Source organism: Calidris pugnax, unplaced genomic scaffold (genome assembly GCF_001431845.1).
Source record: "Calidris pugnax isolate Ruff unplaced genomic scaffold, ASM143184v1 scaffold81, whole genome shotgun sequence".
In the NCBI taxonomy this organism is placed as follows: Eukaryota; Metazoa; Chordata; class Aves; order Charadriiformes; family Scolopacidae; genus Calidris; species Calidris pugnax.
In genome coordinates, this window is record NW_015090880.1 from 3,111,809 (window position 1) to 3,138,129 (window position 26,321).

Consider the following 26,321-nt stretch of genomic DNA (forward strand, 5'->3'; position numbering starts at 1 on the left):
TTGGAGGGCAGGAGAATGACAGCAGATGGGACCATTTGATATGGTGTGTCTCCTGGACTGTAACGTGATTTTCTGGATGTTTAAACTAATAATCACAGGATGGCTGTTAAGGAAGTTGTTTATACACCTCCAACTAAAGCATCACAACATCTATCAATAAAACTCCTGGCCTCACCAAGGTGGTCTGAAAATCACAGAATCATAAAATCATCCAGAGCCAGAGCGTGTGGTCACACCAGAAGCTCAGCCCCAGCGCAGACGAAGCTGCAGCTTTGGAGGGCAGGAGAATGACAGCAGATGGGACCATTTGATATGGTGTGTCTCCTGGACTGTAACGTGATTTTCTGGATGTTTAAACTAATAATCACAGGATGGCTGTTAAGGAAGTTGTTTATACACCTCCAACTAAAGCATCACAACATCTATCAATAAAACTCCTGGCCTCACCAAGGTGGTCTGAAAATCACAGAATCATAAAATCATTTTGGTTGGAAGAGACCTTTAGGATCACCAAGTCCAACAATTAACCCTATGAACCTGTCCACGGACAGAACCACACAAGTTCATAGTGATGACTTTCAAAGAGAAGAGTCACCTTTCTAAGGAGAGAATAAAAATTTTAGCTCATATGCAAAATGGAGAAGAAAATAATGGTAAGGCGAGAGGAGGATATTCCGAGTCCAACAATTAACCGTACAAACCTGTCCATGGACAGAACCAACCAAGTTCATAGTGATGACTTTCAAGGAGAAGAGTCACCTTCTTTTCAAGGAGAGAATAAAAATTTTAGCTCATATGCAAAATGGAGAAGAAAATAATGGTAAGGTGAGAGGAGGATATTCCTCATTCTCCCCTCAAAAAAAAAGACCTGTTTAGTAACACTGACCTGTACTTAATGGTTGAAATGGTTTAATTAAACCAAAATCTAACATAAGAACACATAAGCAAAAAAATCAAATGCTTTCAAAGGGGTGTCCTGTGAAATGAGGTGTATTAATATGCAGGGAAACAAACTAGTCTGAAAGAGTAGAAGACACCCTAATGGGTCCCTACTTTTATTATTAATACAGCAATTAGACTGGGGGAGGGCTGTGAAAGATGGCCCTTTTAATATTCAGAATCAAAAGTCCTGTGAGGGGCCACTGAAGGGTTTTTGCTTGCCTCTGATTTGTTTTGGAGTTATTAACCAAAGTTATTTACACAGCAGCTGGGATGCAGAGAAAGAGTGGGCGACTCCAGGACCTGCAGGAAGGCAACGTACACAACATATATCGGTGAAGAAAATATAAACCCACCTGATTTTCAGATGGCTTCATAACATCTTATTTCTTTTTGGCTTTAAAGTCTCTTCCGCGGTCTCAGATGGGATGTAAATTGTAAAAGAGCTGAATAAACTCATCCAAGCCCACGGCACAGGGTACACTGAACTGTCACCAGCACAGCCTGTACCTGAGAGGTCTAAATGGCACTGCAGTGTGAGTATCACTGTTAGTATCTCTCCTTGTCTCTGGGGGTACCTTGGGAGACCTCCCTGATAAACAAACTGATCACTGGAGCAGTGTGGCCATGAGGTTTCCTTTGCTACAGGTGGTGGAGAGCTCAGTTTCAGCTTTAAATCACAAGTACAAACCTGTCGATACAAGCACTGATTGGCACAGACCTGGGCATCCCAATGAAAAAAAGGCATGTAATTTCTAATGTTCACAAAGCACAAAAGAAAATACTAAAATACCTTTCACAATCAGGTTCCCGGAATTTCTGGCAACTCCAAACTGATTTGTTGCTACACACGTGTACACCCCGGCATCCGATTTGGTGATGTTAAGGAGCCTGAGACTGCCGTCCTCTAGAAAGATGACCCTGGGGAAAAAATATAAACAAACAAAAAATAAGAAAAAAAAAGACTTCTGTTACAGGACCTGCCCTAGAAATGCAATGCTACTTTTAATATTTAAATGCTTCCATTATACTTTTCCTCTTCTACAGCAAGCTGAATACGTATCAACCAATTTTCACCTCTGCTTGTTACTGATTGATATTAGGAATGTTATATTGACATATTTGACATCACCATTAACTTATATAGCTGGTTTTTTGCAGCAAAATTTGGAGTCTCAAGAGAAAGAAGATCCAACTTGTTACCTAATTGCGCTTTATTTTACCATGGGGGGGGCTTTTTTTTTTTTTCCAGATCCCAGTACTCCTGTGCCATCCTGATGTTTTGTCTGAGCCCAGCTGCCTGTGCAATTTTGTCAGGATTATTAAAAGATATTAGCAGAGTGGCTGAGATGCTGAAATGCCATCTCACGAGCCGAGGAGCCAAATCAAATACATTGCTATCTCACAGGGCCCTCAAATCACCTTATTAGTCACTACGTCGTTCACACCAGTTTGCAGAGTATTGGGTAAATTGCATTTAGCAGTAATTTCAGGACCACTCCTGGGTTTTAGGGACAAAATTAATTTCTAAGCTTGTTCATATGCTTCTTCACATCAATGAGATACTTTAGGACGTAAGACAGTACAGAGCTCGGTATATCTTTTCCTTAGGTGAGCTTTCACCATGAGCCTGGCACCTTTTTGCTTTTACATACAAGGACAGCACTTTAGGGTTTGGGGATTTTCTTCACAAATAAACAGAAAACGTTATCTATCAAAGGGAAAGAATTTCAAAATGCAAACTGAATTAGGTAAGAGATGAACATTTGAACAGAAAATAATATTATCTTGCAATGCTTTGTAAATTTTGTGTCAGTTCTTCCATCCACCTGTTGCATCTGGTAGATGTTGAAGTTCTTGACCAGTTTTTTCTGAGTTTGGGAGGACAATGGGCTGAAAGACATAAATTTCCTGGAAGTTTGATGAAAATGGGACCAGGGTCTGTATGTACAGCCTCTCTTGGCAGTAAGGCCACAGCCTGAGCACACTCCTTAGTAGACATCAGAGAATCTGCACCCAAGAGGGGGAGAGCTGTCCCCAAATGCCCCACTTTCTTCCATCTGACAAAACCCAGCTGTAAGTCACAAATCCACAGGAATCCAGGCTTCATTCATTCCAGCATTCATAGAAGCACTGCATTGTTTTTTTACATTCCTCTTTTAATTGACATTTAAATCCAATACAAGAATCCTTTTATAAAAAGAAAATATCTAATTCATGCATCACAGCTTGGGTATTTAATATTTATTACTAACAACATCAGATTGGATGATGTAATGAATTATTAAAGGAAATGAACAATAACAAGAGCAGAAGTTGAAGCTGGCAGTAACATCATAGCCATTAAACACACAAAAAACATCACAGTGTCTTGCTGAATTCTGCTCTGGTATTTATACACTTGTAGCAATATGTGTAACACACATTAAACCTTGTTCTGCTTCCTATTACACGTTCCCAGCCCCTCAGGTGAGGAAGAGAAGCACTAGAACTGGGATTTTGGGTGGTCTTCTCTCTTACAGCCCCCCCAGTTCCACGTCTCCCACTCTTTTCTGACCTCCCCCTGCCAAAAGATCTCCTGAGCAGGGCAGGGGTGGATTTAGGAAGGAGAAAAGGTGAGATATCCCTGTGGTGCCGGACACTCTGTCACTGGGGCTGGGATCTGAGAGAGGAAGGGATTTAGCCTTGAATGAAAAACAATCTTTGTTTCCTTGGCAATAATCACCAGGTAGGGAGCAGTTGTTTGCATGCAATTTGTAGTACAATGAGAAAATAAGTTTGAGTTTAATAATCCATCATATATCCATATATCCATATATTCGTATAAATTGGAGAGGAGCAAAATATGAAGCAACAAAGTAGACTATTCAATAAAATGTTGTATGAACTAAATGGCTTTTTTTTAAGATGAGGAAGGAGGAATAAGCAAGAAAGAGCTGAGTCCTGCCGGCTTCACGATGCTGTGCATCAAAAGGAGAGACTGTGGGTGCCTCTTGCTCTCAGTGTGGGGACACACCTGAGGACAGCATCGCAAAGACAGCTTTAAATACAAATAAACATTTTCAAATATCCCACTTTCTGCCTCTGCAATTTCCTTCCTATTAATGATGCGCTTCCTCACATCAGTTTGCACCAGCCACAAGAAAACACCCTCATAGGAAGCTGCTGGTGATAAAATAGTTGATTCAATTGACTGGTTGGGTAACATATGGTGGCTTCATCAGTGTCAGAAGAGATTCAAGTGTGAACCAGCAAATGCTCATAAATTGGATACCTGAATAATAATGTATAACAGGCCACCAGAGTGTCTTTCTCACCATCAAATACCGCTGCCCTGTTATTCTTACTGCAGTTGCACCTAAAAGCTCTAGGGACAAACTAGAAGCCAGAAATGGGCATCAGGCAAAAAAAAAAAATACCAAGGACAATCTCAGCCCCCAAAAGCTTCCAATGTAGGTAAAATACATAGGAAAAATACAGAATAATTAAGGGGAGAATTTTTGAATGTCCCGTACGGGTTTCTGGCTAGGACTTTTTGTAATTTTTTTCCCCTGTTCTTCATTAGGAATTGAGACCTGGATAATTCCCAGCTTCCTGGTTTATCCACTAAGAGAGGTTTGTACTCACTCAAGAGCTGAGGAGGTAATGTTTGATCTGAAGAAATGCTGTTCTGAAACAGTAACTCAACGGCTGGGCAGGCTGAGGGTGGAACGGCTCCTTCAACCCATCAAAACGGAGCTTAGCAAAGAGAAACCAGGAGCTAATAAAAGCTTCAGAGTTGTCTGAAAGAGAGGTCATGCTACCTAAAGACAATTAGGGAGCCAGCAGTAAATAAGATACTCAGGTAGAATTTATGTAAAAGCACAAAGGACTCCAGAGTAATTAGTCAGCAAGGAAGGGAATTAAAGAAAAAAAAATAAGTGAGCGATTTCCAGCTGGTACTGAGGTCAATATCAGGAGAGGGATGGGAAAGCAGAGCACAGCAAAAAAAACCAAGATGATGCACTTCAAATGCAAGAAAAAAAAAAGCAACATGAAATACCGACCCAGCCGCCCCGAAGAACAAAGTTGCCATAAACTTCCTCAGAGCCATGACTTTATGCCGTGGGAGGGTTCAGAGGGGCTGCACTTCATCCTCTTCCATTTCTCTTTCCAATCCTGGAACTGTGATTGGGAAGGGAATGGGAATTATCTCCTCGAACGGGCTTTGGATCAAGCTCTAACAAACGGCTGCAGCAGCAGCTGTGAAGCGCAGGTCTCACCTGCTGAAGGGCTTGCTGAAAACCATCCCTTTTCACAACATTTTAGACTGTGTGAAGGCTACGGATAATAATTCTCAGCATTTGCATCAGAAGACAAGGCAATTCCAAGCGCTGCGACAAAGCAGGAAAGTTTAACCCGATCAATATAATGCAAGTAGAATGTTTTTTCTGCTAGGAAAACAGGATTTCTCTCCATAAATAAATGAGGGGCTGCCCAGGGACAAAGAGCAGAAGTTCTGAAGCAGATCTGATAAATGCATCCCTGCAAAAGGAGGAGGAGGAGGAATGAAATGAGCTACTCGGGACACAGCTGTTCATAAAGCCCCGCTGCAGCAAGGGATTGCTTAAGCATAAGCCTAACTCTAAACTGCCATCTCCAACTTACAAAATGCTTACATTCCTCTCAGACTAGTGTGGATGCCTGAATTACCCAGGTGCTACCTCTGGGTAAATAGCTCAATTAAGCAAAGTTGCTACGAGGAAAAGAAAAGAGATGAAAATGCAGTTACATAAACCCACACGAACTTCCTGCACTCCAGAGCTAATTAGAAATACGCAGAAATACCGTTCCATATGTAATAAGCCTGGGAACTTACCCTGCAAAAAAAAATGGCTATGTCGGATGCAGTTCACTTTTGTGGATCACAGGATGACAAAATGGCTCTTAAAGGCCATTTTCCCCCTGCAGGATGCCCAGGGCAGAGGGTGAGGATAAGGGCAGGGCAAGGATGCAGCCGTGGGTACCACAGTCCTGTCCCAGCGCCCAGGGACCCGGGATGTGGATCTGGAGACAGGGTTTTTCTCAACAGGATGAAATCTGACTTCAGGAATGAATCCAAAGCCCTTTGAGCTTTCGCAAGTTTTTAGTCCCACAATAGTTTGTGAGAATTTTTCCCCGGTTTATCAAAGCATAGAGGAAAGCGACGTCCTTTTGTTTGCTTTTAATCTACTTATTCCATCGGCTTGATCCTCGTCCTTGTCCTCTCTGAGTGGCTCCATTAGTACACAAGACAAGTACTATACACAGAAAGGGAAAACAAACAACCTCCCCAAGATCTGCTGGAGTCAAAACTCTGCGTAACATTCAAAAAGAAGAGTTTGCAATGTTTCTGCAGAAGACACGAGACGGGGAAGAAGTGAGAGCTCATTAAAATTGTCACACATACTTTTTAAGTAAAGAACTTGAGAAATCAAGCAGGGATGATAGGTACAGCTTTTAATTAACCAGGCCAAACAAACCATCTCCGAAAGTGTTGTCTCATGTGAACAAAAGACCGTTGATGGCTATTTGCTTTGATCTTAAGAGCACGGAAGAATAATATGTATTTAACAAGGCTGATAGAAAAATAAAATCTGAGAAAAGAAGGAGGTGTCAACTCATTAAAGTGCAGCAGAGGTAATTTTTGGGCGCTGCTGTATTGTTCAGCCAATGTGTTTTAGAGAGAGATGCAATTTTAATTCATGGATGGGAACTGCACTCATTCAATATAGCAAATGTCTTTGAAATCCCCATCCAAATTGGCCGAGCTGCAATGGTGTAAAACTGGGAGGAACCAAGCCTATTTCAGCAGGGCCAGTAGTGCAGCCCTCTCTTCAAGGGCGAAACGTCATTCCTTCCAAAATAAAGTAACCCTGATACTTAGGGAACCAAGCCTATTTCAGCAGATTTCAGCAGGGCCAGTAGCCCTCTCTTCAAGGGCGAAATGTCACTCCTTCCAAAATAAAGTAACCCTGATACTTAATGTAAAGATTTGCTCCCCTTCCCTTCTGTCTGCCTCGCACATCAAGTGTCTGACACCTCATAATGTTATTGAAGCCATCATCACAGCGCCGCGCGGATACAAAGGGAGTGTGCTGGATCTGATGAAATCAGAGGCAGAGTAATTCTTATTATCTGAGAAATCCTATTTGAAACCGTGTCTTCTCAATCTCACTTTACTGCTCAAGAGCCAGAACACTCCTGCTTTCATAGGCTACGGCAAGATATATTGTTTATAAATTTCTTCAGCTATGCCAGCAGCCATAGAGGCAATAACTGACTTCTCTAATTTTGCAAAGATTGAGAAGCACGAGAGGGGCCGAATTAAAAAGCAGAAGGGGAAGTCAGGGAGGGGCAGAAAGAGGAGCACAGCTCTCAAGAGGCTCAGAATTCCTCGTGATTTATGCAAGTGTAAATGTGAGTAAAGCTTGGCTGAGTGAATGAATTGTACCTGCTGGTGACAGCTCTGGTATTTTTGAAAAGGTCCCACTGAGTCCCATCTGAGATCCGACTGTCTGTATTATATGGTAATGATCTTTGTACCTGTTTATCCTATTCTGAGTGTAATTTGTATGCTAATAGTACTGCCATTTAATAAACTATGCTTAAAAGAAGATTTTCCTTATCTGCATGCTGATACAAATGAGCTTCAGAGTTGACTGACAATTAACTGGAAATAAAATAAATGCCATTAAACTCTGTGTTAACTATTTGGATCAAAACAAAATTACACCATGTAGCTGAACAGTCTTATTAATATATTTTAGAATAGAATATTATTAGCAATGAGAGAAGGTGACACTATAACACTGTTCCTTGCTATCTCCCTAAAGTTTCCCTCTGTTCCTAAAAAGGAACATTATTTTTGCATAGAGTCTCTGCAATTTGGGACCACAAATATTTATTTTATGTAAATATCTACAGACATCTAAACTGAGTCCATAGTAAAACCATCAGATAACAAACAGTATTTTCAGGAGATGGTACTCCCTTCAACATAAAATAGCCGTGGCTGGTTTGCCCTGTCTTTAACACACTCAAGTATTAAACGTGAGGCAGGTGTTCTTATGCAATGACTGAAGAAAAAAGTGTTAAAAATACCACCTCTGTAGACATGTGTCTAAAGCTATTGTAGGAAGATGTCTCAAAACGTGCAGCCAGGGAATACTGGGCAACAGCACCTCTGTGTGTACGGGAGAGAAAGCCCAGCCAACCAACCAACCAGTTTAGTGGTGAAATAAAACAAACAAGTAAATCCCAAAGCCATTACTTGCCATATTTTAACCCCTTCAGCTTTCTAAACCCTTGTGCTGGTTTTAAGGTGCTTGTGAGCCTGTTCATCCTCAGTCTGCTCCGTTAAACAAATACGCACATTTTTTGTCTTTTCCCATATGGAGAACTTGGTCTCGTGTGGTATTTACAAGATATGGCCCATTTATGGCTCTTCTCTTCCCTGTGTCTGCCCTTGCTCTGTCTCAAACCTGCATCTAAACAGCAGAAGTCGTTAGAGGAGAGACTTCATATCATCCTGGACAGAGACAAGAGCCATCCCTTAGCATGTCCAGGCAAAAAAAAGAAAGATTTCTCGGTTATTAGTCTACCTTGTGCACAGGACTTAATGAAACATCATATTTATGTAGCCATACATTGATTAGTCTGAACACTCATAGCAGGAAAAAAAAATATGTATAGTGATAAAATAGTGCACTGAAAAGGAAAGGATCAGGAACCAGACTTTGCAAAATCCTGTGCTGAGAATCCAGGTAGAAAATGAACTGAATTGCCAAAGAAAAAGGTTGCCATTTTTCTATTTGCCAACAAGTTCTGCTGTTTTTACGAATTCTTTACAACTCTGGCACATCACAGAAACGTTCTTTCAGCAGAGGATGGTATGCCCACACTACTACTATTCACTCTAATCCCCCCATTAAGCATTCTTTTTGATTCAGACATTGTTAGGAGTTCAGACACAGCCGTTCATACAACCAAATTCACTCCAGATGTAAAACAAAACCCTTAATATGGGTCTTAAGTAGAATTTAAACATACGTACATAAGGCCCTGAATTACCCTCCGCGTGGGAGTTTAATTCAGTAAACAGTACATAAGGCCCTGAATTACCCTCCGCGTGGGAGTTTAATTCACTTACAGGAATCTTCTTCCCTATCTGCTTGTCAGAACATATTTCAAAAATAAAAGCACAATAAAACCTGCTGTTGAAGTACTCTGCATATACACCCAGCAGCTGACACCAGGTACACAGGATGGTCCTGGTTTGCTTTGAGGAACCCTGGGCAGCACGTTCATGTGCACACACCTGTAATAGATATAGAGAACTGGAGATGAACCATGTTCAACCTCAGTGATTTCAGGTTCCATGCTGATGGGTGACTCATCTTCCAGCTGCACAAGCCCTTGCCCTGGTCTCATCACCTCTAGCTTCTTCTGCCTGGTGGCTGGGCTGCCTGTTGTCCTGTAGGAAACCCTCAATGGGCTATTGAATTTATGTTTAATTTGAGTAATAATGATAGGGGCTGTACGCGGTTCACTGAAGCCTTAGACTCACATCCTTGCTCAAAATAACACAGATCATAGAAATTTTATGTCTCTTTAATGTGCGAGTAAAATGTCTGTGTCCCTTAGCAGACTCTTCCTTTCACTGAAAATTTGAAAAGATTTTTAGTTCTCATAGAAAAGAAGTAATGAAATACCAGTATTTCTTTGTAATAAAATGTTAGTATCCTCCTACAAACCCTTCATGTTGGCCAAGCGTTAGGCCCGTTATCAAGGTGCTGTTTCTATGCTTTCTCCTGCATAACCTGCAAAATTAAAATGTTCCCTGAAACTCCTCCCTTGGAGACTCTTTGATCATGGTGCCCACAGCGTGACTGGCAACAGTCCATTTCTCATGGTAATCAGTGTATTACTGCTCCTTTTTACGTTACCTCCTGAGCTATCTCTTACCTCTCATGTTACTCTTAGGTTGAAAACTTTCAGGATCAGAAACAATCTTTAATTTGGTGTCTGTGCTGCATGTTTTTCATCCAATACTAGTATTTTTGTATGCTATGGCAATAAACACACCAGAATAGTGCAATGGTAATGATGTTCATGGCAGTACAACTTGGACTAGAAGAGAAGCACAGAAGGTTGCATTCTCTCATTATTTTTCTTTTTTTTTTTTTTTTTGTTTCTGGTGCAAACTCCTAATTAGGAACCTTGATTCAAAGCCTGCTGAAGTCAATGGAAAAATTCCAACGAGATTAGCTGGCATTGGATCAAATCCTGAACGTCAATCAGAATGTGTGCGTGAAGCAGGGTTAGAACATGAACTGAAAGGGAGAGAGGGCACAACCCTGACATTCACCAGGGCTGGGTTTATTGCAGCTCCCTGTGACACAGAAGAGTGACAGATTGCTTGGGACACCTCAGCAGGTAGGACAACCCAGAATCACAGAATCACAGAATCATCTAGGCTGGAAGAGACCCTCGGGATCATTGAGTCCAGCCATAACCCCTCAGAAAGGCTCACCTTAACGAGGTTTCCCAGCAGTTGGGGAGGAACAATTTAAAATTGTATTAGAGAAGTGTCACACGGAAGGGAAATTGTAATAACTCCAGCATCAGGCAGGTTGTCATTCTCTCTTATACGTGAGAACATATGGTTCATTTGCTGACTTGATGCTCGCGCTATCTGATGTGCTAAACACTATTGCATTAAGTAGTCAGTAATACATGATGAAATTAGGTTTATTGGCTTGTTCCATTACAAAACTCTCCAAGGAGAGAGAAAAGAAAGGAAAATCCCTTTTCTTATGTCTTCTGCTGCACTAATATTCTCCGCCTGCTGCCTGCCAGTGTTTCATTGGGTCAAGTAGCAATGGGGGTCCCCTTCTGCCTTTTCATTACTCTGCAGTGGATTGACTTCAAACGGAAAGATAACAGGGAGAGAAGAAAGGGGGAAAACAAAGCGAAATAAGATTAAGAAGAAAAATAAAATATTGTCTTTTTCTCCCTCTCATCTGTTCTCGTTCTTCCTTCTCCCTATATCTCCCCTCCTCATCTTTCACTCCCCTGCTTTCCACTCCTCCACCTTCGCTCTCGGCTTGGGGGAGAAGACAGAAATAACTCTGAAAGAACACAAAGAAGTAAAGACTGAAGGTACTTCAGGTCAGTCTGAGGCATTTTCTGGCATCCCTTTGGTTGTAAAACTTTTCTTATGCCAATACCACTAGTTTTGCTGGATCACCAAACAATTCTGCTTGTGCACACTCACTCTTCAGTGAGCAATGCCATGTTTTATGTTGGTCCTAGATTCAACAACATTATTCAGAAGAAAGCAGAGGCAAATAAATGCTTGCCCACTTGTGCCCACAACCAACACTGAAAACAGAAAAAAAACCCACTGCTGTTAGCAAATATTCAAGAGATAGATTATAGCTGCCTCCACCAGTCTTTTGCAACACCTTCTTCTCTGCTACCTTTCATATAGAAACCAGGACCATTGTAATCTGAGCATATTTTTAGCTAGAAGAAAGAATACTCCTTACAGCTCTCAGCATTCCCTTGGGAAAGGTGTAATGATGGGTTTTGTCTGGTTAGCACTGAATATGTAGTAGTGTGGCCTAAGAGATGAAAAACCAAAGCAATTCTAGGCAGCAATCTCAGGTTTTCCAGGAGTTTTCATTTCTTAATATGTAAGTTCAGGGCAAGCACTGAACACAGGCAGGTAAATCCAGGCCTTTGATTTCTGTCAATCTATTTGTTAGCAAGGAATGGAACTGAAGTGATTAATCAAATTTAGCAGACGTGGAATCAATTCCATTGGTTCCCTAAGCAAAATTAGAATTTCATCAAGAGATAAGCTTAATTTGTATTCATGTTGACTTACAACGATGGTGTCTAAGATATCTGGAATTGCTCTGATTGCTGATGCCCACACTTCAAGTGCTCTATTTAAAAACTGAAATAGGAAATGAACTTCTTTACACACAGAGACACTGATAAGATAGAAGGGTTAAGGCGTATCATCAAAGCTACGCAAAGCTTCTCGTGGTAGAAAAGCAAGAAGGATAAAAATGGAGATACACTTAATCCAGGCTTCGAAAATCAGACTTAAAAAATAAAATAATAGTAAGATTAATATCCCATTGCTATTCACCTGGGCACATTGCTGTAGAAAGCTGGGAATAGAACTGTAAGTGCTGGAATAGCATAAGAAAATATGTTTTATATGAAACTTGCTACCAGCATACAAATGTCTATACTACCTTTATCTGCAAACAGCGGGTGCCTAAAGCAGCGTGGTTTGTGGCACTAAGCAGCATGACAAGTAAAACTTCTTTCTGCCTGTGCTACTCATCGGGTCTGACTTCAATATAGGTTGGGTGGGTTTTTTCAGACACTGTGGGTAGGCTTCGTTCCCCCAGCTTTGCTCATCTAAAAGTCAGGCATCTCATTTGAGATGGAGGCGCCTGCCAAGAAAAAGTAAATAACCACCTTAGACTGCATATTGACTTCAGCTAAATAAAAGCTAAGTGGCATCAATCTCCTCCTTTGTTAATAGAGTAGTGCAAATTTTGGAATTTTCAATCCATTTTGTCTCGATTCCTCCCCAAGCAATTATTTATTTTATTTTTTTTAAGACAATGGTTATTCTGCAAGGTTTCAGTACAAGCTCAACAAACACTGTTGACATTCTGGTAATTGAAATGTTACGTTGAAGTTTGTTGAACTGCCCTGACACATTTCTTCTCAAATTGGTTCAAGCTGAAATGCTATTTCACTGCACAATATGTTTTGTGTGTTGTATTTGATCAGTGGACTGAGGACATCTCCTGTTTACCAATTAATTGCCCTTATTTTTTTAACTCCCTGTTTCTCGAAGTCCAACAGATGCCCACAAAAAGATAGAATTCTTTCCCCAGATAACAAAAGAGTTTAAAATGTGTTCAAATGTTCACGGGTTTGGAGCCTGACTTTGAACAATGGAGCAGCAGAAGAAAGGCAGAAGCAGATGGTGGCCATGGGTGCTCCGAAGGCTGCCGGAGACTGGTCCTACCAGGAGACTGGGAGAGCAATTGAGATGCAGCACGTGGCTGTGAGCGGATGCAACCCTTTAATTAATGAAACCCGCTGGGTCCGTGCATTTCACATGAGGGCAGGAGAACCCCCTTGATTTTGAGGCTCCAAGTGGCAGCTGTAAGAGCTCAGCATTTACCAGATAATTCCCCCCACCATCTAGTGTTAGAAGTCTCCAGTCACAACATCTGCTCGGTTTTCTATGCATAAGGTTGTTGAAAAACAGCTTCTCATTTCAGTGCTCATTCCCCCACGTTTCCTTTGAGAAATGGCAGTAACTTGAGAGCAAAACACCAAAACCAAGCGTGCTGTGGGAGAGAGAACTTACCATCAACTACCATCCTTCACAGAGATGGAACTGAACTGTGTCCTACAAGCAAGTCTAGGAGCCAACAAGTATTGAGCATATTTTATTGACCCCTAAACATACTTCTTGTCCAGTCCCCAGAAAAGGATTTAAATTATGAATATTTGCTTATTACTGATTATTAATGCATGGAAAGTGCTGTATATGACTAATGCATTCTTTCAGCCTACCTCATTTCTCGGTTTTCCCTCAGCTCTCCTCATTTAAATTCTGAGCAGAGTGAATCACATATGTTTATATGCATTTACTACAGCGGTTGGGGATCCTCAACTCATAGTGAGGGAATAGCACCTCTCTCTGGTAACGCAAAAGGGGTTCCAATTCCCATTTACTCAAATGCTTCAATCAAAAGGAATTTTCATAAAGTTTTCCATGAGGGTCCTGATCCTGAATCCACTGAAGGCGATTACAGGATACGCATTTGTGATGAGATCAGTGTCTAGACTTGCAAATTTGCTTTATTTAATATATGAATTGTTCCCTTCTACTCCTTCTTTTCCTCAGTAGACACGTGAGATGATAGAAGTGAGATGAAGAAAACTCCCATTGCACTTACTGAGAATACATGACATGTATGAAAACAGCTCATGTCTGTGTCAAACTCCACAGTGTGGGAGTTTAGAGCATGAAGCTGGTTCTTTTTCTTGGTTGCATTTCATTTCTACGTTGACCTAAAAATCACATCACAAGCCAGGAAAAAGTTGTGCATCCAGCAAAGGGCAAACAAAATCTTTTCAAATGGTTGCCCGTTGGACAAGCGGCATTGCTCCCGAAAGCCTGTTTCTCAAGACTTTGATCCAAAGAAGTAAGTTAATTGCCCAAAAGAAGACCTGAAGCTGTACTTCTACATGATCCAGAGGAGCAAATTGGGGGATCCAGTGAAGAGAAAGCAGGTAAAACCAGCTGAGATTACCCAAATCTGGAATTTCCTTTTGATTCCTACAGCTGACAACCTCGAATTACCTCTCTATGGTGGCCAGCAGTGTGAACCAAAGAGAAATCCCACTACTCTGGGGGTGAGCCTTATGAATGAGGGTGGAATTAAGCTATTTTTGAAAATTTTTAAGTAGAATTCTCAATGTAGAGGGGACGTTAGGTCTGGGAACACTAAGCAGCCCTGGTACAGGTACGTTCAAGGCTTTGTTTTACCATCTAGTGTAAAAATATATTGATTAGGGATTTTTTTTGAAGGACTGAACATGTGTGCTTCAGATGCTATAAAGTATTCCACATAAATCAGGGCATACAAAGCTGCTGAAGATCTGGACAATGATGTGTTTGAGCTGCAGAGAAGATGGGGGAGACAAGCAGGGCTGGAGGAGGGGGAGCAGCAACCACACATGCCTGACTATCAGGAACAAACTATTACTGTGAGTGAAAGAAAGAGGGTGAAAAAGAAAGAATATCCTTTCCCCTTAGGGTGGAATAGGTCCAGTTGCACTATTTCTGTAACGGAAGATTGAATTTGTCCATATCATTCTGAAGAACCTATGCAATCTGACATATTTAGCAATATGTGTCCATCACAGTTTTGCTGTCAGAACCGTAAGGGACTGATATTTCCTTTTTTCCCAGCATTAATAACCCAAGCAAATATTTTAAAAAGCTACTAAAGGAGTCCAGAGAGATTATAAACGCTGCACAATAAAATAGGAGCAGAAATAAGGAAAGCTTTAGTTAAAATAGTTAATCTGTTTGTGACATGTCAGGGTTTAATCATATATTCAGAGAAAGGCAGAGCAGATTCTTTTTCGCTTTTTATGAGCAAAGACACATATGATTTGAGTACTTTAATTAGCTATGTACTTTAATTACAGCCATAGAAATCCTTATTTCGTTCTCTGTTTTGTCACAAAGATCCCTGGAAAAACACTGCGTAGATGAGTTATTTTCTCTTCTTTAAAACCATGGCATTAGCTATTTTGTCATTTAATAATCAAAAAGCCTCATAAATTCTACTTTGCACCAGTGGACACACTGGTAATAATGTTCTGCACGTGGAGGCTTTGAATTGTCTCTCCCGTCGCCTCAGTGTAAATCCTGCTCCTTTTGTTTACTCCTGCTAAAGAGCAGAAAGCCTTCTGGGACCCTCAAAAATTACAGCGTGCTTATAATTATTGTTAGTAAATTAATACAGAAGCACAAGTAAATGCTGTATGCAGTGTGTAAATATTTGCTTTTATAAGCAAATCAGATGGGGACCATCACGGTACCAGAACCTCAAGATCCAGGCTTAATTCAACAATTTAAATTGCAAGTTTTAAGCAGTGCTCTCCTTGCTCCTGTTCTCATCAATGTCAGAAAATCCAGAGATTGCCCGTGGCAAACTGTACCCTGAACACGTTCTCCACATACAGCAGGATAGGAATGAGCAGGCATTTGTGTGGAATAGACTATACAAGCAAAATGCAAAAAAAGATTTGACTGAACACTAGTTAGAAAAATATTTTTCATCCATAGCCGAACAGTTAAACAGAAAATAAAACTGCTGTTACTGGAAGGGGGGAAAAATAATTGAGAAGTTCGCTACATCCCGTGGCATGGACTCCTTACCCAAATTCCTCTGTTTCACTGTGAGTACCTATCTGAAATACCTCTTCTCACATTTGCACTTCCTTTCACATGTACTTCTCCCATTTACTTTTATCTCCATTGTACATCACTGCAGTAGTGGATAGGGAAATACTGCTTGTTCCACAGTTCTGCATAATGTTGCTTTAATTATAATTATTTTAAGTTTTATGTGACTCAAACTAACCTCCTTGAGCAACTGGTTCTATGTGCAAAATCTGATGTTCAATTTCCAGAGCTTTATGAATCACTTATTCCGTTTTCAGTCTTTGAAAATGAGAATGTGATAAAACAGTGTTGCTGTTGTATTTGTGAACTGAAAGAGACGAGATGCTGAGAAAGATTACAGTTCTTAGAGACTGTTGCCCATTTCATCCATCAGCCTACATTCGTATGTGGAAATACCCTCACGGTTGTACACTGTATGCACTATTCACAACCTACTCAAGTCGATGAGTCGCTTTGGATTTTAATGCTTTACCACTTAATTGACATTAGCATGTAATAACGTAGACAGTTTGTGGCAACTCACAAATATCACAGTATTACAAATATTGCAAAAAATCAGACCAAACATCAGCAAAGCCCCGCTGAACACCATGCAACCCCAGCAAAGCCCTGCTGAAGACCACACAACCCCATACCAGCTGGTGAGGGAATGTACCAGTAAGCTGGTCCAGTGGCCAAATCTTGCCCAAAGAGAAGGGCTAGAATATGGAGGCTGATTTATCTATGGGTTATTGTACAACCTGTACAGCTGCCGAGCAATTATGTGGCAGCCTGGGGGTATGTTCTGCTTCCCTGAAGCCTCCACTGATGTCTCCTCCATAAGGCAGATTCACTTGGGCTCTGCGAGTGGAAAACAGTCAGCTCCAACAGAGCTGCAGTGAATTGACCACTGATGAACACCAAGTATGTATCACACAACCACCCGTGCCTGTTGGGTTTGCCTTTGTTCTCCATCAGCTTTACACCCGCAGAACTGTGTGGCCACTGCTAAAGACAAACAGGCCTCTGGCATCAAAGTTTCCTGTCAACCAGCTGTCAAAAATAATACTAAGCCAGCTGTGTTACGGTGATGTTGAAACGAAATTAGACCAGAGAACACCCAACAACCCAGTGACTGGTTACAACCACCCGTGCCTGTTGGGTTTGCCTTTGTTCTCCATCAGCTTTACACCCGCAGAACTGTGTGGCCACTGCTAAAGACAAACAGGCCTCTGGCATCAAAGTTTTCTGTCAACCAGCTGTCAAAAGCAATACTAAGCCAGCTGTGTTTCAGTGATGTTGAAACGAAATTAGAACAGAGAACACCCAACAACCCAGTGACTGGTTTAGGAGGGTACCTTTTGCTCTGGTGCAGAAGCTCGGAGCCCTTTCTCCAGTCAATAACTGCTCTGGGAGAAGCACTTGGTTTACAACCAATTGTAACTTCGCCTCCAACTTGAACGACAGACCTTTTTTTCACAGGATTTTTGGAAAAATCAGGTGCTGCAGCTAAAAATAGAGAAAAAAGAAGAAAGAAGAGCGGAACAATATGCAGCTGACAAGTTACTAAATGAACTTGCTTAAATCTGTCAACCAGCTGTCAAAAGCAATACTAAGCCAGCTGTGTTTCAGTGATGTTGAAACGAAATTAGAACAGAGAACACCCAACAACCCAGTGACTGGTTTAGGAGGGTACCTTTTGCTCTGGTGCAGAAGCTCGGAGCCCTTTCTCCAGTCAATAACTGCTCTGGGAGAAGCACTTGGTTTACAACCAATTGTAACTTCGCCTCCAACTTGAACGACAGACCTTTTTTTCACAGGATTTTTGGAAAAATCAGGTGCTGCAGCTAAAAATAGAGAAAAAAGAAGAAAGAAGAGCGGAACAATATGCAGCTGACAAGTTACTAAATGAACTTGCTTAGAATTCTTTGAGTTACATCGTAGGTAAATCCAATAATTGCTTTGGAGACTTCTGCAAAAGTTGATATATCAAACATGCAAAATGTATTTAAGTACCAAAGAATGGAATTAATCGTACCTTATTTATGCTGTTTCTAAACTGTCTACCTAGAAACTGCTCTGCCAACCTTTCCCTCGGGTTATCTGCAGACCATTCTGGGAGAATGGGTTTATCTGCCACAAAGAGTGAGGTTCCTGAGCAGAGCAACGTCGGCAGGATAAACATCCCAGCCACAGGTATTTCTTCGCAGAGTTTAGAGTATTCAATTGCAAACATGGTTTTCAAATGGTTTTCTGTTCATAAACTGGTGCTGCTTTCTGAAAATGTGTTTATTTCTTCCATAATTTATATGAAAATTCACTCTTGGAGAAGGAGAAAACACGACACCTGTACAACAGTTGGGTCCTCCTAAAGTCTGTGTTTTACTGGTTGCACCAGTTGTTGGCTGTTGAACAAGCTTTATATTTGGATATCTATAACAGAATACCTTTTATAATATAGGAATAAATTCCATTTTATGTGTGTCTCTGGTAATCGTTAATGAGGTTATTTGCTATATGTTATTTGTTTTTATAGACGTATTTGCCATATGCTCTTTGTTTATAGTTAAAATTATTTTTCCCACTTGTTGAAATTGACTTTTAAAAACTGCAGAGTAACTATTAATAACTCATAATACTAAGTGAGAAACAGCATTCATTAAAATTGTGCGTATGTGATAAAAAAGGCCACACATGGAATGAGAATTTTCCTACAAACCAGTCACAAAATCAAAAAAACCCCACTATTCGCACACGGGTGATGAAGAGCAAGTAGCAAGGAAATATCAACAGACTTGAACTGCCAGGTGTAATTTAATTTCTTAATTTCAAATTATTTAATGACTGTCCTGTTAAACTCAGTAGCTGCTCATATTCGTGGCATTTACTCACCTATCACCCGCAGCTCAGCGCTGGCATAAATAGTGCCGTGCTTGTTCTCTGCCACACACTGATAGAGGCCAGAGTCTGACATATGCAGCATCCGTATGATAAGAGTCCCGTTTTCTATTTGAATTCTTTCCTGAGAAAAGAAAAACAAGCAAAAAAAAAACATATTGTGTCCAGTTTTGGGCACCTCAATACAAGAGAGATATCGAGGTGCTGGAGCGAGGGCAGAGGAGGGCAACGAAGCTGGTGAAGGGCCTAGAAGACAAATCATATGAAGAGCGGCTGAAGGAGCTGGGGCTGTTTAGTATGAGGAAGAGGAGGCTGAGGGGAGACCTCATCACCCTCTACAACTACTTGAAAGGACACTGTAGAGAGGTTGGGGCTGGTCTCTTCTCACAGGTAATTAACAATAGAACGAGAGGGAACGGCTTCAAGCTCCAACAGGGTAGGTTTAGACTGAACATTAGGAAGGAATTTTTCACTGAAAGAGTGGTCGGGCATTGGAACAGGCTGCCCAGGGAGGTGGTGGAGTCACCATCCCTGGCGGTGGTTAAGGGCCGTTTAGATGGGGTACTGAGGGATATGGTGTAGGGGAGGACTTTGTAGAGTAGGGGAGATGGTTGGACTCGATGATCCCAAGGGTCTCTTCCAACCTCAATGATTCTATGATTCTATGATTCACAGGGCCAAGGACTGTACAATCCCATTTTTTTTTTGACATCGCACTGATGCACCCGCTCGTAATTCAGGAGCAGAAATGTTATTTTCTTGGAAGCAGCGTGAATGAATACACTGGGAATACGACGTGCACCTTGTGTTGGTGGGTTTTAGTTTTCAGACCTCTTAGCTCTTCAAACTTTTCAAGAACTCCAGGCGCGTGTTGCAGAGTCGCTGCCTTGGGCGAGTTTGCCCAGATGTTCCAGCTGTGGCACGTGTTTCTCTCAGCATTGCTGAACCAGGGATGCGTGGAGAGGCTTCACCACGAAGTGGATACCACAGGGCAGGAACGGCTGCTCCACGCTGGGAGCCTGGAGCATCTTCCCCACAGCTCCTGAGAAGCAGCACCCCCAGCCCAGTCTGGACCTCGTCTGATTAGATGACTCGGATGATGATAATCTAAGATGATCAGAAAAGCTCCACAGGAGACAGAGGTGCTCAAATAACGGGGAAAAAAATTCCAAATGTCAGCAGATCACAAGTCACAGGGAAACGAGCCACTGAAATAAAGCTTTACTGAAAGCCAAGGCTCCCCAGTTCCTGTTGGAAAGCCCCGGGCAGCTGCTCAGATGAGAGGCAGAGCACGCTTCTCACAGCTTGAATTTCTATACACACCCAGTTTTCTTCACTGCAATTCTGCTGAAATAGAGGAAACTGCACAGTAGAAAAATTTGGACCAGAGCTAGGGTTTTGGTGTATTAAAAGATCTTTTATTTGCTCTGTTTTGGGCAAATAGAAAAAAGCCTGTCTCGTGCCACAAGCATAACCTAAAGCTAAATATTTTGTGATTTTTACAATTATTGGCCTCCGGAGACAGTAACAGCTCCACTGCAAAGCGTAGCACTGAGAAGGAGAAGATAATATGTTCCCCAAAACAGATCAGCGTGGAAGAAACCCACAACAGGGAGTATAAATTCCATCACCAAATGCAAGTCTGAAACAACAGATATTATTATTACTACACTGCTCCTTCAGTCTGGCTCTACCACCTCTGGAGTAGCAATGGGAGGGCAAGCACGGTGTTAGAGGACACAGCTCGGTCTTTGCTGAGAACCACAAGCATCTAAAATGTATTTATGAACTGCTGAATGTCTATAACCCAACTTGCTGAGCTGCCACAGCCTGTTGGGGGGTGTTTCTCTTGCAGAGGGGAGAGTGCCACCTACTGAGCTCTGTTTTCCAATACTCCAGCTTCTCCTTGGAGGTCTCCCAACCAAGAACTGACCCAGCCCAACCTTGTTTGGCTTGGAAATCTGACGAGAGCACAGCCCGGGGTTGTATGGCTGGTGTATCGCAAACTAATTAACAACATTACATTACTTATCCACTGTTAATTTTTCTTTTTTTTTTTTTTTTGAGGCTCTCGCTGCAGATATCTTTTTTGCATAACTTAGTTTTACCTCCAGGCTGTTTGCTATCCTCTTGGCGCATTCTATTTTTACAAACACCCTTTGAACAGCAAACCCCCTTCTGAAGGAACGCTCGTGTTTGGTGCACACGCCGAATTCCCCGCCATTCTCTGCTGGCTTTTTTGAGCTACAGGGACAAAGAGGAGAATAAAGCCCACCGTGTACACAAGCAGGAATAATGCAGGGATGACCAAGTAGGTGGCCAGGGAGAAAGGTTTGACAAAGAGCAGACAATATCCTCAGAATCAGCCCCAAGGCAGAAAGCGTCTGGAAGGTATTCTTCCTGTGATATTGCCAACAAGCAGGGTGCTGTGACAGACTGAATATTTTATTACACCTCCCGTGTACTTTCACCTCCAAACTATCCATTTTGTCCATTGAGCAATAACATTCAGCATTTTGTTGCCTGAAGTATTCCATTTACAATACACTGTAAGTACTGTGAAAATGTTGGTTGAAAATGTGCCTGTAGAGTGTTTTATTCTTTTTTATTGAAACTATGCAATTGAAGAGTGACAAATTCTAAATATCGCTGTCTTCAAAGGGAGATAAACTAGAAAATCTTGCTTAGGAAGAGGTGACAGTGAGTAGAACGATCAGGTTCAGAAAAAACTGCAATCCCAGTAAATTCTGGCCAGCCTTCTCGGATGCTAGTTGGGCTGTTTAGGACTAATCCAGCAGAAAATCATATGGAAGACTGGACCCCCCTCCAACTGCTTCAGCTAAGTGCTACCAAGTCAAAATAGTGCTGGTTCTGCAACTCAGCAGGTGCTAATTTGCCCCATATGTTTTGGAAATGATTCTGTATCTGCTCTTGCTAGACAGAAATTAATCACAGCATTATTTCTCTCAAACCAAGTAAGAATGCATCACAGATGAGCCATGCCTTTTTAGCTCGATAGGTAACGAGAAGATGCCTAATAAAAAGGGAAACTTGGCTTCAGCACAATGCAAATGCAGCAGAGAGTAATTCTCTGTGAAGCCACCAGCAACTCAAGACTGGAAGATGGATGTGCCAAAGCTTGGCCACCACAGAAGTATAATTATGGAAAGAGACAGAGCTGGGTTCTCAAAGAGCTTTCTGCATAAGTATCTGATCAAGTTTCTTAAATGTTTGAGCTCCAACTGGTTTCCCCTCCTCTCCTGCACTTCCACCACCTCACTACTTTCCACAAGTTCACAAGCTGATGGGTTTGCAATGCCAGCTCTGAAAAGCTCTTCCACAGTCAACTGGCATCCTACCAGTTGCCCATATCACAGATTATGTCTACAAATGTATTCAGTGTTTCTGGACAGACTCTTTCCCTAAGTGTAATTGTTATACTTACTACCGTATCTTGCAGCAATTAGATGCTCTGTAAGATAAATCATATGAAGAAATTGGTGTGTATATATCTATATAAAAGCTGGCAAACCCATACATTTTCAATGAAGACAAACTGCAAGAACCAAAGCTTTGTGTTGTAAAAAGCTTGTGCTATTATGTTTATTTCGATATGTTAAGCCTTAATAAAATTCTGAGAAACGGGGTAATGCACTGCAAAATTAAACGTCGTGACTAAACCATGTAAAACCCAAAAAGATGATCAGGAAAGCAAACAAGATGACAGGACCCTTACCTCTGATGCGAGCGCCTGGCCATTTTTTAACCAGCTGTAGGAAGGGCTTGGTTTTCCTTTTGCCTTACATTCCCAAAATAAGCTGTCATAGAGAGACAGAAAGGCATTTTGGATTTTTTTATCCCATTCCGGGAGTGCTGAAAAGAATATGCAAACCATTTTAAGCAGGAGAAAAATGATTTGGCTGGAGGTATGTTGCCATTAATTAATGAACTGAGCAAGGCTAATTAGTATTTGTCCAACACATTCTTATTATATTGCAAGTGAATTCTGCACAACAATTCCCCAGCAATAAACTGCAGGACTAAGTTAGGAAAGTGTTAGAGATCAAGGAGATAGAGGACAGGAAGTTTATTTTTATTTTATTCACTTTCTTTTATTCGATTTTATGGCCAAAACTTGCAGCAGCAGTGATTTTAGATGCCTTAAATTCTGGACATGCTCTTTGGAAGCAATGAGACCCTTGTTTTCTAAAAAAACAGTCCTCCTCTCAAGGTACTTGAATCTGCGTACCAAAAGTAGAAAGATCAAAATCATTAGTTAGCAGCTAATAAAAATAATGGATTGTAAATATTACCCCTCTATTTTACTCACATACCTGAGACCATGGCTCTGACTGTGGGTTCTGTTGGTGTCTTAACATCCTGAGAAAGATTTTTGGCCAGGTTATTAAATCATAATGCTGTAGTCTCCATATATATAAATATATATACCCCCACACAGACAGAGCTCTTACACAGAGCAATTTAATTTTAGGAAGAGGACCGTTAGCCTTTCAGACCAGCAAAAAAAGCTCCCAAAAAGCCTCCCTCTACAGCATGACCCTGTCAGTAGCTCAGGAGTACCTGGAGGTGCTCCAACACTAGATTAAGACAATTGTCCAACACTAGATTAATCCAATGCCAATGAGCCACTTCCCAGAACGGGGAAGGATCTGGGACAGCGCTCACCGTGTTTACAAGTGATTCTAATTACATGCCATTTTTATTGCTCTCCGAGTTTAAGGCACAGGGGCTAGGTATCAGATGGAAAGCAGCAGAAAGTGTCCAGGAAATAAACCCTACTTCCTAGAGCCAAGCTCTCTACAGAGGAAAAACACCACAGCACAGCAATTAAGCAAGAGAAGTCAATTATGTAGATAATACACCAGCCCACTCCTAATATGATCAAAAAATCCTGTGCAAAAGCTCCATGAGTGCTGTTTATATATTTCACTGTGAACAGCTATTAATTAATTTACAAAGCACATTTAATAAGCACATTGTTTTAGATTGTATTAACTGATCATAATTTTGTAATTGCCTATGCCGTTATCAATCATGTCCAGGTAATCTACGGAACTTAATTTTAATGGAACTGCTTGATTGATGTTCTGCAAAAATTAGCGAGCAGTGAGAACAAAAATAACCCCCTAAAAGCAAAGAAATAATTAAATATTCAAACCAGCAGCAGACTGCTCTGTTCCTGGCATATATATCTTGATACTAGCCATGGCTGCAGGAGACTGGTAGCTTATCAGCAAAGCCTGCATCTCTTTATTAGAAGAGATTTACTTAAAAAAAAAAAAAAAAAATACTTGCCAAGGTTTTCTCAACAGTTGTTAATTGTAGGCTCAGTCTAGCTTTCTGCAATTTTTTTTTGCTCACTCTTACATTTTACTTTTTTTTTTTCTTTCTCTTTTGAAAGATTTATGAGGTAAAGGAAAGATCTCCCTTCTTAGTCATGTCAAAATATGTTGCTTTCCCTGGGCATTAACAAGAGGAATAAAGAGCACATCATTCACCTTGGCTACGAGGGACCATCATGTGTGACTCGGATCATGGGGAATTAATGCAGGCGGGGAGGGAAAAGGAAAGGGAGAACAGCTTCACTGAAATATTATTCTCCACTTTTAGACCCGGAGGAAGGAGAGGGAGGCAGTGGAATAAGTTTCCCCTGCTTTGCCCTCGTCTGTTTATGGAGCAATACAGTTCAGTGGGAATGGGAGGTGAAATAATCTTAACACTCGCATGAACCAAAACCTCATGAATCCTTCCCTGATCTGCATCTGGGGCAGCACAGCTTCATGCCGCTCTGAGCTATTGAGAGTAAATCTTTTTGCCTGCCCTTAATGTTTCATGTAAATGTACCAGGGATTTCTTTCTGCCTCGTATTAACCTTTACAACTTCATCATGGCACAGCCCACGTTTTCAATCTGAGTTTTAATGCAAAATATCTTTATTTGCTGAGGATGTAATTCAGTGAAGGTCACTGCAGACCTCCAATCATTTTTTAATCAGCTTAACCTGAACTACATTTCGTATCTCCAGTAAGGGGCTAATAGACTTCATCTACGAAATACATCTGAACACCATCATGCTCTGTAAGAAAAAATAAATGAAGAAATTAATCAATCTGCTTACCATAGACAAATAATTGACCTCTTGCAATGTTTCTTCCTCGGCTGTTTCCTGCAATGCACTCATAAAAGCCTTCATCTTCTTGCTGGACATCTGGGATTTCAAGAACCCCTTTGGTTTTGCTGTGTTCCATTTTCTTTGTCAACGCGTTTCCATCAGACCTCTTCCAGCTAATACTCGGGACAGGACTAAATAATTATATTTCATAGAGAAAAAAAGAGAACATTCGTTATAGCAGGAAAAGATCATGTGAAATCCTTTCATAAGAGTAACAATATTTAAAAAAGAAATAATTTCTAAGCGTGACACATTCAGGTTCATAAGACTGAGATTTTATAACCTGTCAAATTTATTGAGGGGCACAAGTGCAACAGTGGGATAAAGTCCTTTGTCAAATTCTACGATTGTTTCTTAGGCCAATTTGGATTTTCCCCAAAGTAACTCTTACTTAGGGCTAAACCTGCTTTTAAACACTGCGACACTGAAGGAATGACTTTGGAAGTCCAAATAAACATCACAGAAGCACTGAATTATTGACTGGGTTTTGGAACAAACAAATTCCCTGTAGCATTAGAGGCATCTTCACACCTCAAAACAGGAAATATCAGACAAGAATTCAAAGGACCTAAAAATACCAATAAATCTAGGTATAAAAAAAATGGCAGCCAGGGTAGAGGAGGGCAGGGAGACAGCTGAGTGAGCAAGTGGAAAGTATGAGACATTGAGGCTGAAAAGAGAGAGAGACAAAAGAGAGTATTTCTTGTTTCATATTTTCATACCTTTCTATCATTTTCACTTATATTTGGATCAACGTATTCTATAACATAAAAAAAAAAAAGTAGTCAAGCGTGAAGGTGGCTATAAATACTTCTTGAGTTTCTGGTAATATCGCAAACCATACAGGCCTCACACTTCCATGATCTATTATGTCACCAAAACACTTTGAAATATTAACAGTCTCGGATTTCACAGTTGCTTTCTGTTCCTGCAAACTAAAGTAAGCTGCTTTTTCTAAGCAGACAAGCAGTTATGTCTTGAACAGCTCTTTACAGAGGCTTTGGCTAAATACTGACTTCTTTTCCATTGGAAGGAACATCAACAAACAGACGACACCGAATCTGAAAACATCACTTTCATGGAAATCAGAAGAGCACGTTGCCCTTGTCCCCAAGCTCTTTGGCCTGCAGTGCTGACCTGCAAACTATTTCTTCCTTTTTAGCAGAGGATGTAACTGCTCACACCTTAAATTATTTAGGTTTCTGGTTCAAATCCTTGTTTACTAACCAAAGAAATCAAGTCACAAACAGAGAATGGATTAAT

General features: G+C 41.0%; 1 protein-coding gene across 1 annotated transcript in view; it reads right to left on the bottom strand.

The window, feature by feature from the left end:
* Positions 1-26,321, bottom strand: part of CNTN6 (contactin 6) — a 156,579-nt gene that overhangs the window by 23,113 nt on the left and 107,145 nt on the right. Inside the window, exons 8-12 of the mRNA XM_014946604.1 lie at positions 25,005-25,189; positions 22,602-22,738; positions 18,860-18,989; positions 17,664-17,814; positions 1,733-1,860 (exon numbers count right to left, since the gene is read on the bottom strand). Coding sequence (XP_014802090.1) covers positions 1,733-1,860; positions 17,664-17,814; positions 18,860-18,989; positions 22,602-22,738; positions 25,005-25,189 — 731 coding nt within the window. The remainder of the gene's footprint in view (positions 1-1,732; positions 1,861-17,663; positions 17,815-18,859; positions 18,990-22,601; positions 22,739-25,004; positions 25,190-26,321) is intronic.